The 14,763-nt window shown below is 38.8% G+C and overlaps 1 protein-coding gene across 3 annotated transcripts; it reads left to right on the top strand.

The window, feature by feature from the left end:
* Positions 1-58: 58 nt before the first annotated feature.
* On the top strand, positions 59-13,363 carry LOC106070980 (uncharacterized). Of its 3 annotated transcripts, none has more exons than XR_008775000.1 (5): positions 59-166; positions 5,729-7,302; positions 8,169-8,269; positions 9,151-9,371; positions 10,834-13,363. XR_008775000.1 is itself a non-coding variant. In XM_013231004.2 (5 exons), exons 2-5 carry the CDS (start codon positions 7,127-7,129, stop codon positions 10,996-10,998), a joined length of 663 nt encoding a protein of 220 aa, XP_013086458.2. In that variant the 5' UTR covers positions 3,487-3,639; positions 5,729-7,126; the 3' UTR covers positions 10,999-13,363. The 3 variants fall into 3 exon arrangements, 2 of the variants coding, with proteins under 2 accessions (XP_013086458.2, XP_013086459.2); XM_013231004.2 differs by lacking the exon at positions 59-166 and adding an exon at positions 3,487-3,639; XM_013231005.2 differs by lacking the exon at positions 59-166 and adding an exon at positions 3,510-3,639 and having other exon boundaries at positions 6,666-7,302.
* The last annotated feature ends 1,400 nt before the right edge of the window (positions 13,364-14,763 follow it).

The raw sequence follows: 14,763 nt of genomic DNA, 5'->3' as shown, positions 1-14,763 counted from the left end.
AACAAAAGTGAAATCTGCTTCCCGACGTAACAAAAAACATTCGAACTGTTTCTTAGTTCAGCGCCAAAAAGTCATGATAAGTCAGGCTATAGAGGTCCGCGACCCTTGTTTGGATTTAATCTATATGCCGACTCCTAACCATAAATTTATTTACGTTCATACAGAAGTAAGTGTCTCGGCATACAAAAGCCACAGACTCTATTCAGACAGACGGTGTACTTTACTCACCGTTCGGTAAACGTCGGTAATAACAAAATGGTTTAATTCTATATAGCCTACATACCAGCGGCTTGGAAAATAAAAAGTTTGATTGCTTTAAAAGAAACTGCTTTTCATCAGGTTTATTGTAATAATGGTGGCTAACCGTAATTGTGCGTTTGGGGAGACTATTACTGCCATAAGATAAGATAAGATTCTTTGTTTCCCTGTAGCCTATAGGCCTATTCATAAACCATTGATAGTATTAGTATTCATATTGTTAAGGGGGGGGGGGGGAGAGAGAGTTTGGTTTAGAAAATATGAGTTGAAAATTAGAAACATTCGATAATATAATTCTGCCTATTGTCAAGTACGAAATTGTAAGCGCAGTCAGCGTTGTGTTAAAATGTTGGAAAGTGAACAGCAAGATCTACATAAAACTGAAAGTAGGCCTATTAGAATGTCTTTTCTTGAATATACCGATATATTCAGATTAAGCTACTCAATTGTTTTGTCAAACACTCATCATCTTCATCATCAAACTCCATTTGAGTGAGGGCTTGAGAGGCTCAAATCCTCTCTTGCAAAAGCCCTGGACAGAAACATTGCTGTCTTGCGAAGTGCATACACGTCATCATACAGGTCGAGAATTTTTGGTTTCCCAGACCTGTCGAGTCGGAGATCAGCAAGTCTGGGGCAGTCCAACAGAATATGAGGCACGGTTTCCTCTTCTTCCCCGCAGCGTGGGCACCGCGAATCGAAATTTGGCCATAGCCGTGAGAAATATGAACCAACAGGACAGTGCCCTGTCCTGCACTGCTATAATAGCTTGCTCAGGCCTGGACAGTCTCCACCACGGGAAAGTGCGGTCAGTGCGCCCCATGCGCTCCTAGACTTCACGGGCTTTTTGGGACTTGTCCCATCACTCAAATTATAGCCAGAGCATGATGAAAACTTACAGCCAGTTCAGTGAGTGGAATTTGCCCTCCCTGGTGAGCCAAGGAGTCTGCAATAGTGTTGCCAGTCACACCTATGTTACTAGGTACCCACTGCATTATTACAGGGGTACCATAGCGCTGCTTTAGGTTGTGTCGATATTGGGGGGCTATGGTCCAGGGCTTTGCAAAGCCTGTAGTACAGATTTTGAGTCAGTGACCACAACAATCTGTGTTGCCTTCAAATTTACCTCGTCGAGTTGAGAGACAATGACCTTTAAGGCTTCACAGACTGCCATGGTCTCCGCATCAAAGCTGTCACACACTACATTCGTCTTATTTTTTCGGGAGGGAGCCCACTAAGGTATTCTGAACCCGGATACTTTGCTTCGCCACTGGTCACTAACAGAAGAAGGGGCAAAGGCAATTAATTGGCGCCTAAACCAGTAAGCTTCGTGCAGGAAGAGCTGGTTAGCATTGGCTGTCTACCCACCTAGAAGAAGGAAAACTCTGAATTCAAACCTCTGCTGCCTAGCAGATATACATACCCAAACACGGGAAAAGGCTTCCCAACCCAATGGCACTTTGCGCCATACAGTGCAACACCCTGTAGAGCCTACGACGCCGCAGAACCAAAACTGTATTGGCACTTGCTCTTCCTTTGAATACATCAGTTGCGTGGAGAAGGGGGGTGCTTATATATAGTGAGCGACATCGTACCAACCATATCTAATGCCCAGGTATTCATCTCATTTATCTAATGTGATCCATAGGTAAAATATACAAGGGCCAAAGAGCGTGTTTCTGCGAGAGGGGGGGGGGGGTGTTTTATTTGAAAATATTGTTTGTGGGTTTGTGGGGAGGAGCGTTATAATGCAGGCTGATGTGAGGGCTTCAACTGATGGGCCTAAGGAGCAGGGCAGATCAAAGTATGTGGATGCCAGTGGCAGGATTTTTGTGGAGACCCCTACAATTTTTCGAAAGCTTTAATAAAGATTTACTTATGAATGCTATATTTTAGAAGAAAGAAATATAATTCTTTTACATTTACTCTTACTTTCCTTAAAAAAAATACTTGATATGCATATTTTATTTTTTAAAAAGTGAATATTTTTTTAGTTTGTGTAGGATAAGGCCATCTGCCGGTCCCAAGCCCGGGTGTGAAAGGAGGAGGGTTTGGCGACCCCACCATGTAAAACCACAATTGCTACAGAAACGGCAAACTTGACACATAAAGAAGGATAAGGCCCATTGGTTGGATACATACCTTCGAGATATGGATATATTTTTTTTATCTCTGTTGTGGAGGCCCCGACTGCCCTCCTTTCAATCTGGCTCTGCTAAGGAGTGTTTGGTATTAGGAGGCAGCGGGCCGTTCGTTAGAAGGATGAAAGAAACAAAAAGCTTTATTGGAGGGACAGAAAATTGTGTTGGGTTGTGTTAGGAGCGTTTTATTGATGGATTTACTTATGCCCATTTGACAATATAAAACCATGGCTAATGAAATAAAAGTAAAGTAAATCTCAGGCCCTAATCTCGAATAAACAGTTGTATATGAAAAAGGACTTTAAACATTCCTTTCCTCAGATAAGAAATCCTTCTTTATCTTATTTAGCTTATAATCTTGTATTACTAATGTGACAACATAAAACAAAAGTAAATGAGATTAAAGTAATTTAAATATCATCAAGGCTATTTAAGTAACACTTGTCTCCTTTTATATATAAAGAGAGAGAGGGGAGGGGAGAGAGAGAGATTAAGATACGATAGCTTGTCTTTAAGTATACAGGATATATTTATAGGCATTACACACCGCCTACGCACGTTGATTTGTTTAGCTGTAATGCTAACATTAGTTGGGGAAACGTCAAGGTGGTTGGTCGTTGTGCTGGCCACAAGACACCCTCGTTAACCGTGGACCACAGAAACAGATGATGTGGTCGAGACGCCAAGTGCGCTTGAACTTGGCTTGGCTACCTAGAAGGGGGCTCGAGGTTCGACACTTGACTCGGGCAGAGTTGTGTTTACTGAGCGCCTAAAGGCAGCACGGAAAACCAACTCCTAGATACCCCCTCCCCCCACTGGTCCACAAATGAGATTGGACCAAAAGCGCACTGAGCATGCTATAAGCATGAAAGTAGCGCTATATAAAAGCTATAATATATATACATCATCTGCCCTTTAGATCGCAAGGTCTAAAAGGGAACTGTATATTGTTTATTATGGGGAGCAAGATTCCCTCCTTTTTTTTTTTTTTTTTTTTTAACTTTAAACAAACGAGCCGCATTTTAACCATCTCCTAACAATCGTCTTAGATAGTCTTTTATTTAGAGAACTTAGTGCGAAACTGTTTCTGTTCAACAAAGAAGCACTTTCATTGACCGTTCTTTTCGAAGTCACCTCGAGAACATTTCAGCTTACTATTGAATACTAGAGATCTACACCATAGCTTATAACAAGTCATCTATTTCAACAGCCTGCAGTTTCATCTTTACTTACAGCACAGGTGTTATAACAAATACGCTTCAGTTTATTATCTTTTTAAAATTATATTTTAAGATATTTTACTAAGGATTTTAATGGTTTATCCTAAATCTAGAAACACTGAGCCATAACTTACAAATACAACCTAAAAAATACTCCGAAAGACAAAACGATAAAAAAAATTATACATTTCTTATACTTTTCGGTAGGACTAATGCTCCATAAGAGCTTGTATTTATAAGATACGATGTCTAAAGCTGAGATCTTTTTCTAGCTCAGATCTAAAATATTACATGTTTCTGGTGTTCCTTCAGGGTTGATAATATTAATTATAAATACATTCTAAATGTCTATGCTAAACCTCCAGCTGGACGACGTGGGATGGCATTGGGAAGGTAATGAGACGTAGACCATCGAGATGACCAAACAACAGTCCAGCGCCCATACCGCACGACCAGGCAGCCATCCTGAACCAAGGGACCATCGAGATGACCAAACAACAGTCCAGCGCCCATACCGCACGACCAGGCAGCCATCCTGAACCCAGGGACCACCGAGACGACTAAACAACAGTCCAGCGAGCATACTGCACGACCAGGCTGTCATCCTGAACCAATTGACCATCGAGACGACCAAACAACAGTCCAGCGAGCATACCGCACGACCAGGCAGCCATCCTGAACCCAGGGACCACCGAGACGACCAAACAACAGCACGACCAGGCTGTCATTCTGAATCAAGGGAACACAGAGATGACCTAACAACAGTCCAGCGAGCATACCGCACGATCGGGCAGTCATCTCCTTCGTAGTTGAAGGTGCGCATGGTCTTATATTCGCGTTCAGGGCAAGAATAGGCATATAACTGCCTTAAAGTTCACTTTGATTACACGACTTGTTGTTGGTGAGTCAGTTGTTGGTGAACCAGTGGTCGATGAACCAGATGTCGATGAACCAGTACTTGATCGGTGAACCAGTGGTCGATGAACCAGTGGTCGATGAACCAGTGATCGATGAACCAGTTGTCAATGAACCAGTGGTCGATGAACCAGTTATCGGTGAATCAGTGGTCGATGAAGAACCAGTGGTCGATGAACCAGTTGTCAATGAACCAGTGGTCGATGAACCAGTTATCGGTGAACCAATGGTCGATGAACCAGTGTCGGTGAACCAGTGGTCGATGAACCAGTTGTCGGTGAACGATTAGTCGGTAAACGATTTGTCCTCTTCCCTTCTGGGACTGAGTCTCTTGACCTATCATTTTTCTTAGCTGCAATTAATTACAATAAGGTTTGAATCGTGACACGATCTAGATATAGAAGGTATAAATAGTCTAGCTATAAATTTAGATTAATTTCAAAGGACTATGTTAGCCTTTTTAAGTTCTATTATCAGGTATGCTTTTAGATATAAATACGCCAATTATTATTAAATGAATTTTAATTAAAACTTACGAATAAGTGTAGGGGCATCCACTAACTTAATTCCTGTCCTGTATGGGGCAAATGACATAGGCTTAAAGCCAATCTGTTTCAGTTAACAAGTGTGTCATGTGGCCAGCACAACGACCACCGGCCTTTACTTCTATAACATATGTGAGATGTACCATTAGAGTTGGGGCGCCCAATCCCAGTCCTGAAATCCCGATTCGGAAGTCAATCGTTTTACATCTCAGCTACCTCAACCCACTTAGCCCATAAGCCTTAGACCTCAATTATAGTTTCAGCTTTATGCATTTAATCTTCTTCTTCGTTCTTATTTTTCATGTCGGAGGGTTCAGATCAGTAATCCTATATCTGAGATGAATCGCGCAGAGGTTTCCAGATCAGACAGTTCTCCGTACAGTTTTTCTTTTATAAGAGGGTTTTGGGTCCAGAGTTTTGTTCGGGCCTCCCTCTTGAAATAGTGATGCATTTAACAAAATTGAAATACTTTATAATGTCGAAATAAAAGTAAATAATGTATATAAAAAACAAAGAATAAATGAAAACATATTGAATAAATATTTTAATGACTTTATTATTTACTTAAATTAAGATTATACAATATTTATTTTATTCCTATTTATCAACTATGTAAAACATTTATAGATACTTTTTTTTTCTTATCCAGGTTTTAAATTATTTGTTTCATCACGAGATACTTATTTTTAGTTTTTAAAAAAGTCAGCATCATGTCTTCACCTTATTTAAATTGGAGGATGATATATAATTCACTTATCCGGCCCCTTAAAGAACTGGCCTTAGAACGCTATCTTATGACAGCAAGCGCCAGGTATGGGTATTCATCTCCCATCAGAGGTTCAGCCAAAAAGAGCAGGCACCCTGATCAGCCGCTGGACATCATTCTGAACGAGCAGAATCCAAACCATCCAGCAAAAATATTCTCGAGTACAGCCATAGTACAGACCCGCGCCTTCTCCGCGGGGACAGAGTATCACGGTAGATACAATCTCGGTCGGCGCCACACCAAGTCTGCCAGCACCCCTGGGAAGTACACCTTAAACAATCAGCTGCCGAAAACGCCAAAATCCTTCAAGCGCAGCAGGTCTGCATCCATTCCCAGACGTACTTCCGGGGGCAGAGGAAGAGGCGACCAGAAAAGTCCCCAGAAGCCACCAACGATTGCAGAATGCTCCGACGACGCAAGTCCACGCATCGGACGAGACTATATCACACAAAGGACGGATAGTACCTCGGCCAGCCCAATTGTGCAGTCGCAGTCTGTCAAAAACCACAACACAAACAGACATGAGAATGATGATGTGGAAAGTGACCCAAAGGTGTCTATGTGGCCCCAGACAAGACTGAGCTCATTGAAGAAAAAACTGAGGGAAAAATGGATTGTGCACAGCCACCAACAAAAGTCGATCGGAGAATTTGGCCTCCTGAAGTGTTTCATCTTAGCCAAAAGCTTTAAACCCTAATTTACATAAGTAGAAACAAAGAAGAGAGTAGATCTCTTTAAAACTTAGAAGCTGCTTTCTACACCACGCTATTTATTTTTATACAACATTTAAACTATTTTTGTGTATACACTTTTCTTGCAGTTCCATTAGAACAACCTATAATGATAGCACAAGCCGCCAAGTAAATTATTAGACATTAAAACACTCGTTGAAGAACTTATACAAAATAGAACAGTACACACAGCCTAATTAATGTGATAATATTATAACATGAGCTTGTCTTTTTAAACAAGACTTATCTACATCTGCAGACTTATCTAGGGATATTTCTTTCTTAGGTATCATTCTTAAAAGTCTGACTTCACAACGTCATTGCCATATCCATAAAGTCTACAAAATTCATTTCATTTTAAAGGAATAAAACAAGAATGTCAGTAGTGAAGATTCATTCACATTATAACGCCAGTTAAATCAAAGAGCATCTTTAGAACTGATCTTTCTCCGCTATAAAAAAAAATCAACTTATATCAGTACTGACTGAATGTTCTGAAACAGACTGTTGGGAATCAACTTTTTAAAACTGATAATCAAGCCATAAAATCATGACTACTATTGGCGTCTGCAAGGAGCAGCCCTGGAGAGTTGATGCCCTTGCTTATCCAAGCTACAACTACCCGTACCCTTGCTTCAAACAAGCTCAGCTTGATGCCTGCATTGCCCAAAGACGATCTAGGCGGCCTCCCATGTTTCGACGTCTGGACGCTGACAGGATCAGAAAGTAAACAAAATGCTTTTTTTTTAATTTTTTTTTTTTTTTTTTTTGAGATTCCATAATTTAATGTGATATAAAGGGTCCATATTTGTTCATTCAATTCATACTATTAGCTCACACTGTGGAAGGGGGGGGGGGAGTCAAATATTCTAATTTAATTAAAAAGCAAAAGTAAAAAAAATGAATCAATTCTTTCAAACTCCAATATTGCACATTACTAAGTTGATCGAGCTTCGCGCTAACAAGGCGAATGTCGTGGGTTCCATGTTGTTTAATACCATGTTGGTCATTTTTTCCCTCTAAATTTTATGACAAAAACTAGATCTACTAAACATGCAATAAATTACATTGGTCTATTTTGGAAAATTTCATCTACTGCTACTAGCTATCGGTGTACAGAACATAGGTGTTGAAAAGTTATGTCATTTAGAAGATATGGGATACATTTTGTGCGCAAATTAATTTTCGTTATTTAGTTGGCAATGTCCTTGACATTGTTTAGAATCAAACATTTATCGTGAAAATCTCCATTATATTCTATGTGGTTGAAGCTCTTACAAAACATCACGAAGAAACTGTACAAAAATCACATTCACGAGATTTTTGAAGATACTTATTTTAGTTCCTGTCAAAAAATGTCTAATACAGACGTTACTTCAAAAATTGAAGATGATTACGTCCTACGCGTCATGCATTTAGTCATGCATATTAACCAATGACTTAAATGACTTATTTTAATTCCTGTCAAAAAAATTATAAAGGTGAATTGAAGCAGCATTTTATTCTTATATATTTTATTCTTTAAAATTTGTTTTAAAGTCAGAATGTTAAACTTATAGTCTATTTATTTGTATTTGGTCTATGTGGTGAAGTTACCAGAAGTGTAGCCTGATGGAAGCCACAGCGGTTCCTGGAACAACTAGAAGCGAACTGGATGCACAGACCTGGCTAGCTAAAGAGGATGATGGACTGGGTAATAATTTTACCGACTTTACACAGTTTTAATCATTGTCCTTCCCGTTTCTGTTTACGATGACTAGATATGCCTTGCCGTTAACTGTTGTCTGTTTTTGAAACATTGGATAGAGATGATTGCGTTCTTTGCTAGTTCGGAAAGAATTCAAAGTCTTAATACCTTCTTTTTCATCGGAGATATGTAATTAATAAAGTTTGGGTATGTGGGGATTCTCGTATTACAAAGCTTCTATGAAGTCTGTGTCTGGTGCTAATTTTGAACACATTATTTCTCCCACTTCCCATTTTCGAGTCAAGTTAAAATTTTGCACAATTATCCATTAAACCTGAAAAACATGAATCAATGAACCAAATTAAACAATCAGTTAATAAATTGTTGGTGATTAATTATTTTGTTTGATTTCGAAATACATGGAATAAATTTTACTTTATAATAGATGTGGATATATATATGGATTTAGTCCCCTCATTACGTTTTGACACTTTTTTTTTCTCCCATTTCCCATTCTCGAATCAAGTTGAAATTTTGCAAACATTTTCATAGTCTATGACAATTCACGAATCAATCCAAAAATTAACCAATAAATAACTATTTAGTACTAATAAATTAATTGTATTTTATATAGCAGAAAGGGAGCTAAACCCGTAATTATTATGATAAATGGTAGTAATTAGCGGTTATTTCCTCCTAGATAAGCTTTGGTTTTAAAAGTATTCTTATTTCTATTGTTTGTGAACTCTTGCTTTGTGTATGTATGTTTGTTCTTTTGTGTGTGTGTGTGTGTCTGTTATGTTCTGATAGCGCTTTGACCCGGCATTATGTTTGTTAACAATGTTATTATAATTAAATTCTAATAATTATTATCTTTAATATAATAGCCACTCCAACCTTGCCACTCCTGCCACCTATCCAGCCAGTTGAGCCAAGCCCTGATCCGACGAGACCGAATCTCAACCCAAAAGAGTATGCTCGCTGGCGCTTTGAGACCTCTCCCTTGGTCACAACCCATACGCGTAGTGACTGGAGCAACTTTTTAAGCAGATGTCCCGAGCGCTTCTGTATCTCACTTCCGCTGGAGAAACCAGGAAATGGCCTTCTGGTATCTATTTATTTAATATATATATATATATTTTTAGCCTTGGTTCGATGAAGACCACTTTTGTCATGGGGGGGGGGGGAGTTGAGGTTCTGTGCCGCATCATGTGGCTGGTGAGACCTATGTGAGTCCAGAATGTTCTGCTGCACACTAGGCAAGTTATTCATTGGCATTGCTTTTTTCTCTGACGCTTTTCTTCTGCCAGAACTGTTCTCTTGTCCTCGGCAACTTGTCCGCCAGTTTTCACAACGCGACGCCATGATGCTCTGTCATGTGCTACCGTCTCCCCTGTGGCTGTGTCAATGCTGAAGGCTTTCAGAGAAGCTTTGAGGGTGTCTTTAAAGCGTTTTTTTTTTGTCCACCTTGTGATCACTTCTCTTCCCTTAATTGGACATGAAGGGGTCGTTTAGGGATAACGGAGTTTTCCATTCTGCAGATGTGGCCTACCTATCGCAGCTGAGACTGCATCAGGATTTTGTGAAAGCTTTGCAAGCCCGCTCTTTGAAGGACTTCAGTATAGGGTATTTTGTTTTTGTTGCCAGATAAAAATAGATGCGAATGAACAAAAAGCCCAAGACTTACACATCAGGAATATCGGAAGGAATGGTGATCTAAAGTTTTAAAACCCCTGGTGGCCTTGACTGTTAACTCTCTTTATATGTCAATGGGAACTTGACGTAGAAAGTTATTATTATTATTATTATATTGTAAAAAGAACCAATAGTCATTCTCTGGCAATGCCAGGATCTAGATTCGTCGAAGGGAAATGCATTCATAATGTGATAGGCATAACATTCCTAAGTATGTTCAGGTCCTCAATGTTTCCTTCCAACTTAGTTGTTACCATCCTTCAGTCAATGGAACTGTAGGTGGTATTTAAAACAAAAAATCTTAATGAACTTCCATAGTAGAACAATCTCCTAGAATTGGTTTTGACATTTTTTTTTATTTTCAGTTTTTTTTTTTTTTTTTTGAGACTGGTGCTGTGAAGTCAAAGTAGATCTTGTCGATGGAAATCCACTGTCTTGTTAATATAGGTCTATCTCAGAACAGTAGGTAGTTGGTACATTTGAGAACCTTCCTAGGGAATGTATTTTTTTGTCTTCATTAAATTGTTTGTCATTGCTAGATGCTGATGGATTAGCTTTGCCGTACTGCCGATCTAGACAAACAGATTCGGACAAAGGTGGACATAAATACATTATCAGTTTGATCGACTCCATTTTTCTCCCTCACACTTGCGGCATAGGCGAATAACATCTTTACATGATGTTTTCTGTACTTTCTAGTCCTAATAACACGGTCTTGTATTACGGTGACAAAGCCCCCTCTCTCTCAGGGAAAAAATATCCAGTTCTCAATCATATTAACGATGCCAAATTCCTCGACTCTGTTATAATCTAAAAACAGTTAATAAATGTTAATACATGTTATGTTCTACTTTTTGTTTCTCCTCCACTTTAAGCCTTATTATGATGGCGGCTACGCTCTTCGCTACTTGAGGCCAGGTCTCACTCGAGGCATAGGGATAGAGAGATGGTCAGAACGTCCATTTGGGTACATTCAGGGGCCTTCAGTCCCGAGTCCTTACCGAGCTATCAAAGTGAACAATGCTCTGGCAGGACGATGACATTGGCGGAAGTGACGAAAGCTAATGGAGAGATTGAAAGATGAAACTTTACATAGATAGTGTACATCCTGTTTACTTTACATAGATATTGTACATCCTGTGTTAGACTCATATATGAAAAGAATAGATTAATGATTCCTATGCTGGCAAATAGATATATTTATCAAAATTTGAAGCTTCGGAAAGATCATGGTAAAAAATTGAATTTATTAATTAAAAGACTTAATTTTAATTAAAAAAATATATTGTCTTGTAACTACATATTGTAAAAGGTCTATTAAAATGTAGATAACTATGTAAATGTCGTTAACCTAGTCCCTTGGCAGTGTAGGTACATTGATATTTATTTTAGTAACCTGTGGTTTATTAATAGTAAACCCTAGACAGATAATAGAACTAATTTAGGTCAATAAATATGTAGATATATGGTTGCCTCAAATTGATTAGAGTAGAGGACTGAAAATGAAAACATTCTAAGCCACATTAAAATATTCAAAGTACTCATGCCTTAAAACGAACGTTAATACAGGCCTGTGTTTGCCAACCCGCTCTGTCGGTATAGATAAAACAATAGCGCTTCTGGTCACCAATACACCTCTCAGACCAAATAGTACATTCACCTGCTAATCAAATATATAGAGCGATGTCACCTGTTTTTGTGCACTGGTAAAGAACATCATAGATCAAGCATTATCAACATCAGATTATCAATACACAACATCATATTCTAAATCAACTTCATCTACGCTATACAAACATCGCTGCAGTTTTAACTAGTGAGTTATAGATTTTTTTTCTTATCTACATTCTCATTCTTATTATCTAATCATCTAGAGGCCTACTGGATGTTAGATTAAAGGATTTAGTTGTTGTTTTTTTTGTTTGCAATGTCTCACTGATCTAGATCGCTTGCACTATACCTTACTATTTTAACATTTATATATAGCCTCCATGTCTGATAGAAGGTCGTCTATGATATTTTTTTCCTGGTTGGCGTCACTCAGTTGCTTGAAGGGCTGCTTATAACAGAATATCTGATAGACCATTGAAAACAAAATCGTCACTTGATTCAGTCTCTAGAATGCTTTTTACAAAGCTGACAGCACATAACATGAAACTCAAATTTCTTGACTGTACTTATTATTAAGTCGCTGATTTGCGTTTTCTCGTATGTCAGACTGAGCTCAAGAAATCTTTACCATAAGCTAACAATGAGTTAATTTTGTATATAGCTGAATTGCTCCTTCCTTGACTAAACTGATTTCAATTTAGTGTTTAATGGTGGAATGAATTCTTTCTTTGCAAACATTCTAATTTTCTGGTGCGTTTTATCTTTTTCTGGCACATTACTTTGTTTCAGACAACTCTTAATGAGCTGACTTGGACTGCATTGTTTAACATTGTAGTTTGGACTGTGCGGTCAAGTGTTCTGTTTTGGACTCCGTGGTTCAATGTTCGGATTTCGACTGCGTGATCTAATGTTTCTGGCTTGGACTGCGTGGTCCAATGTTCTAGTTTGGACTGCGTGGTCCAATGTTCTAGTTTGGACTGCCTGGTCCAATGTTCTAGTTTGGACTGCGTGGTCCAATGTTCTAGTTTGGACTGCGTGGTCCAATGTTCTAGTTTGGACTGCGTGGTCCAATGTTCTAGTTTGGACTGCGTGGTCCAATGTTCTAGTTTGGACTGCCTGGTCCAATGTTCTAGTTTGGACTGCGTGGTCCAATGTTCTAGTTTGGACTGCGTGGTCCAATGTTCTAGTTTGGACTGCATGGTCCAATGTTCTAGTTTGGACTGCGTGGTTCAATGTTCTGGCTTGGACTGCGTGGTCCAATGTTCTAGTTTGGACTGCGTGGTTCAGTGTTCTGGTTTGGACTGCATTATCAACTTCTCTTGTTAGTATTGCGTGTCTTGGTTTGATCTTCACTGAGTACGGACTAATCTCTTTCAATGCTTAAGGTATCTGGTTCTTGTTCTGACTCAAAGCTCATGTTCTGGATTCTGGTTTGTGCAATGGTCAAAGACTTTTGTTTCTTCCCTAATCTAAATATCACTAGTAATCGCTAGTAATTCTAATAGTCCCATAGAAGCTGTTACAGTTTAGCATTCAATATTGCCTCTTTGTAAATAACATACGACTAGTATTTAATATGTACAGTTCTATTAAGTTAATTGAATAAAAACATTGATGATTATTTCTAATAAATTTATAGAAAAAATAGAATTGTCAACAATTTACCTGTGAACTCCCCCCCCCCCTTTACACACCTCTATGTTAAAGCCAATTATAATGCATATGATTGATGTATATCTTTATGATATCGATACATGTACAAGCTTCAATGCAATAAATCTGAAATACAACTTTCCCGTTTGTCTTTTTTCTTCTTAAAGTTATAAATACATGTTTTAGTTGGTTGTTGGTTTTGCTGGCCAAATGGTGGCTTCATTTACAAGAGACAGAATGAGACAACCCTTTTTCACCGTCCGTCTACTTCGCTAAGTCTAACATTGAAAGTTGAGTTTTAAAAATAAACTCAAAAAAAAAAAAAAATAAAATACGAGAAAGAGAGAGAGAGAGAAATGTTGTCCTTACGCAAACTGTTAAATTAAAAGTTAAATGTTAAGTTTTCACAAACCATGAATAACAGATGAGACTACTGCTGGCGCTTTTTACTAAATCGTCAATTTCACCGATTACATCCCTTAGTTCGAAAGCACCGTTAACGTCGTTGTAAGCAGATGAAACAAACTGAATTCAAAAAAAATTTCGGTACGCTGGTTCTTCGCTTTGTGAGCCCTGACATTCAAGCTGAAAGCATAATTAAAAAGACAACTAGATAGCGCTTCAATTCTGTCGTGCGAGCTGGCGCCCCATTTAATTGATCATAGTATAGCAGTTTGATATAGTGCTCTATGTTAGTGCTGTCTCAAGTCGGTTTTTAACTCAAGCTTTCATTTAAATTGCACAATTTTAAGTTCCAGTGTCTTCACGGCTCAATTCATGACTTCTCGGTCTTAATTCGGTTGAATGAACAAGTCGATGAGAAGATAAAGACTTTCAGATGGCGAATTTTGTTGGACTCAATAGCCCCTAGATCGACACTTGTTCATCTTTTAGAGCACTTCTTCTTGTGATTGTAGAATATCAATCTTGAGAATAGGGAAGACTGCGTCGAACTTCGCTAGACTCTGACCAAGAGTTTAGGATAATCAGAAGCTTACTGCAGTGATAAAAAAGTAGGTCTACAAGACATGTGTTCTGAGCACACTACTGTAGAGCAGTGAGTCTTGGGCTACCTATGCAAAGCAAGAAACTAAATTAAAATAATTTCACTTACACTTGCACTAAGGATCCTGAAAATCACATGGCAAGAAATAGTGTGTCACACTGAGATACTCCTCGAAAGGGTCTTCCCAGCATCTTTTGACTACTCAAACAACGCCGCCTGGCTTGGTCATGTCTGCCGGATGGAGGATATAACCGTATCCTAAAATCCTCCTTTATGGACAAGTTGCAACAGGCTCAAGAGAAACTGGTCGTCCCTACCTCTGTTATGTGGATGTAATCACACGGGACAACAAAAAAATGAATATTGATACTGAATACTGGGAAGACATAGCCCTAGACTGCACTATGCGGAGAGAGATGTTGGTATTCAAGAAACCTATGAAAAGCGAAAATAAAAAGCCAACAACATTGCCTTAAGCTCTGGAAGAAAAGCGTGCCACCAAAGCGAATGCTACTTTGACATGAGTTATATGTGG

This window comes from Biomphalaria glabrata, chromosome 15 (genome assembly GCF_947242115.1).
Source record: "Biomphalaria glabrata chromosome 15, xgBioGlab47.1, whole genome shotgun sequence".
Classification (NCBI taxonomy): domain Eukaryota; kingdom Metazoa; phylum Mollusca; class Gastropoda; family Planorbidae; genus Biomphalaria; species Biomphalaria glabrata.
The sequence above is the reverse complement of the archived record's forward strand: the minus strand, read 5'-3'. Positions and strand labels throughout refer to the sequence as shown.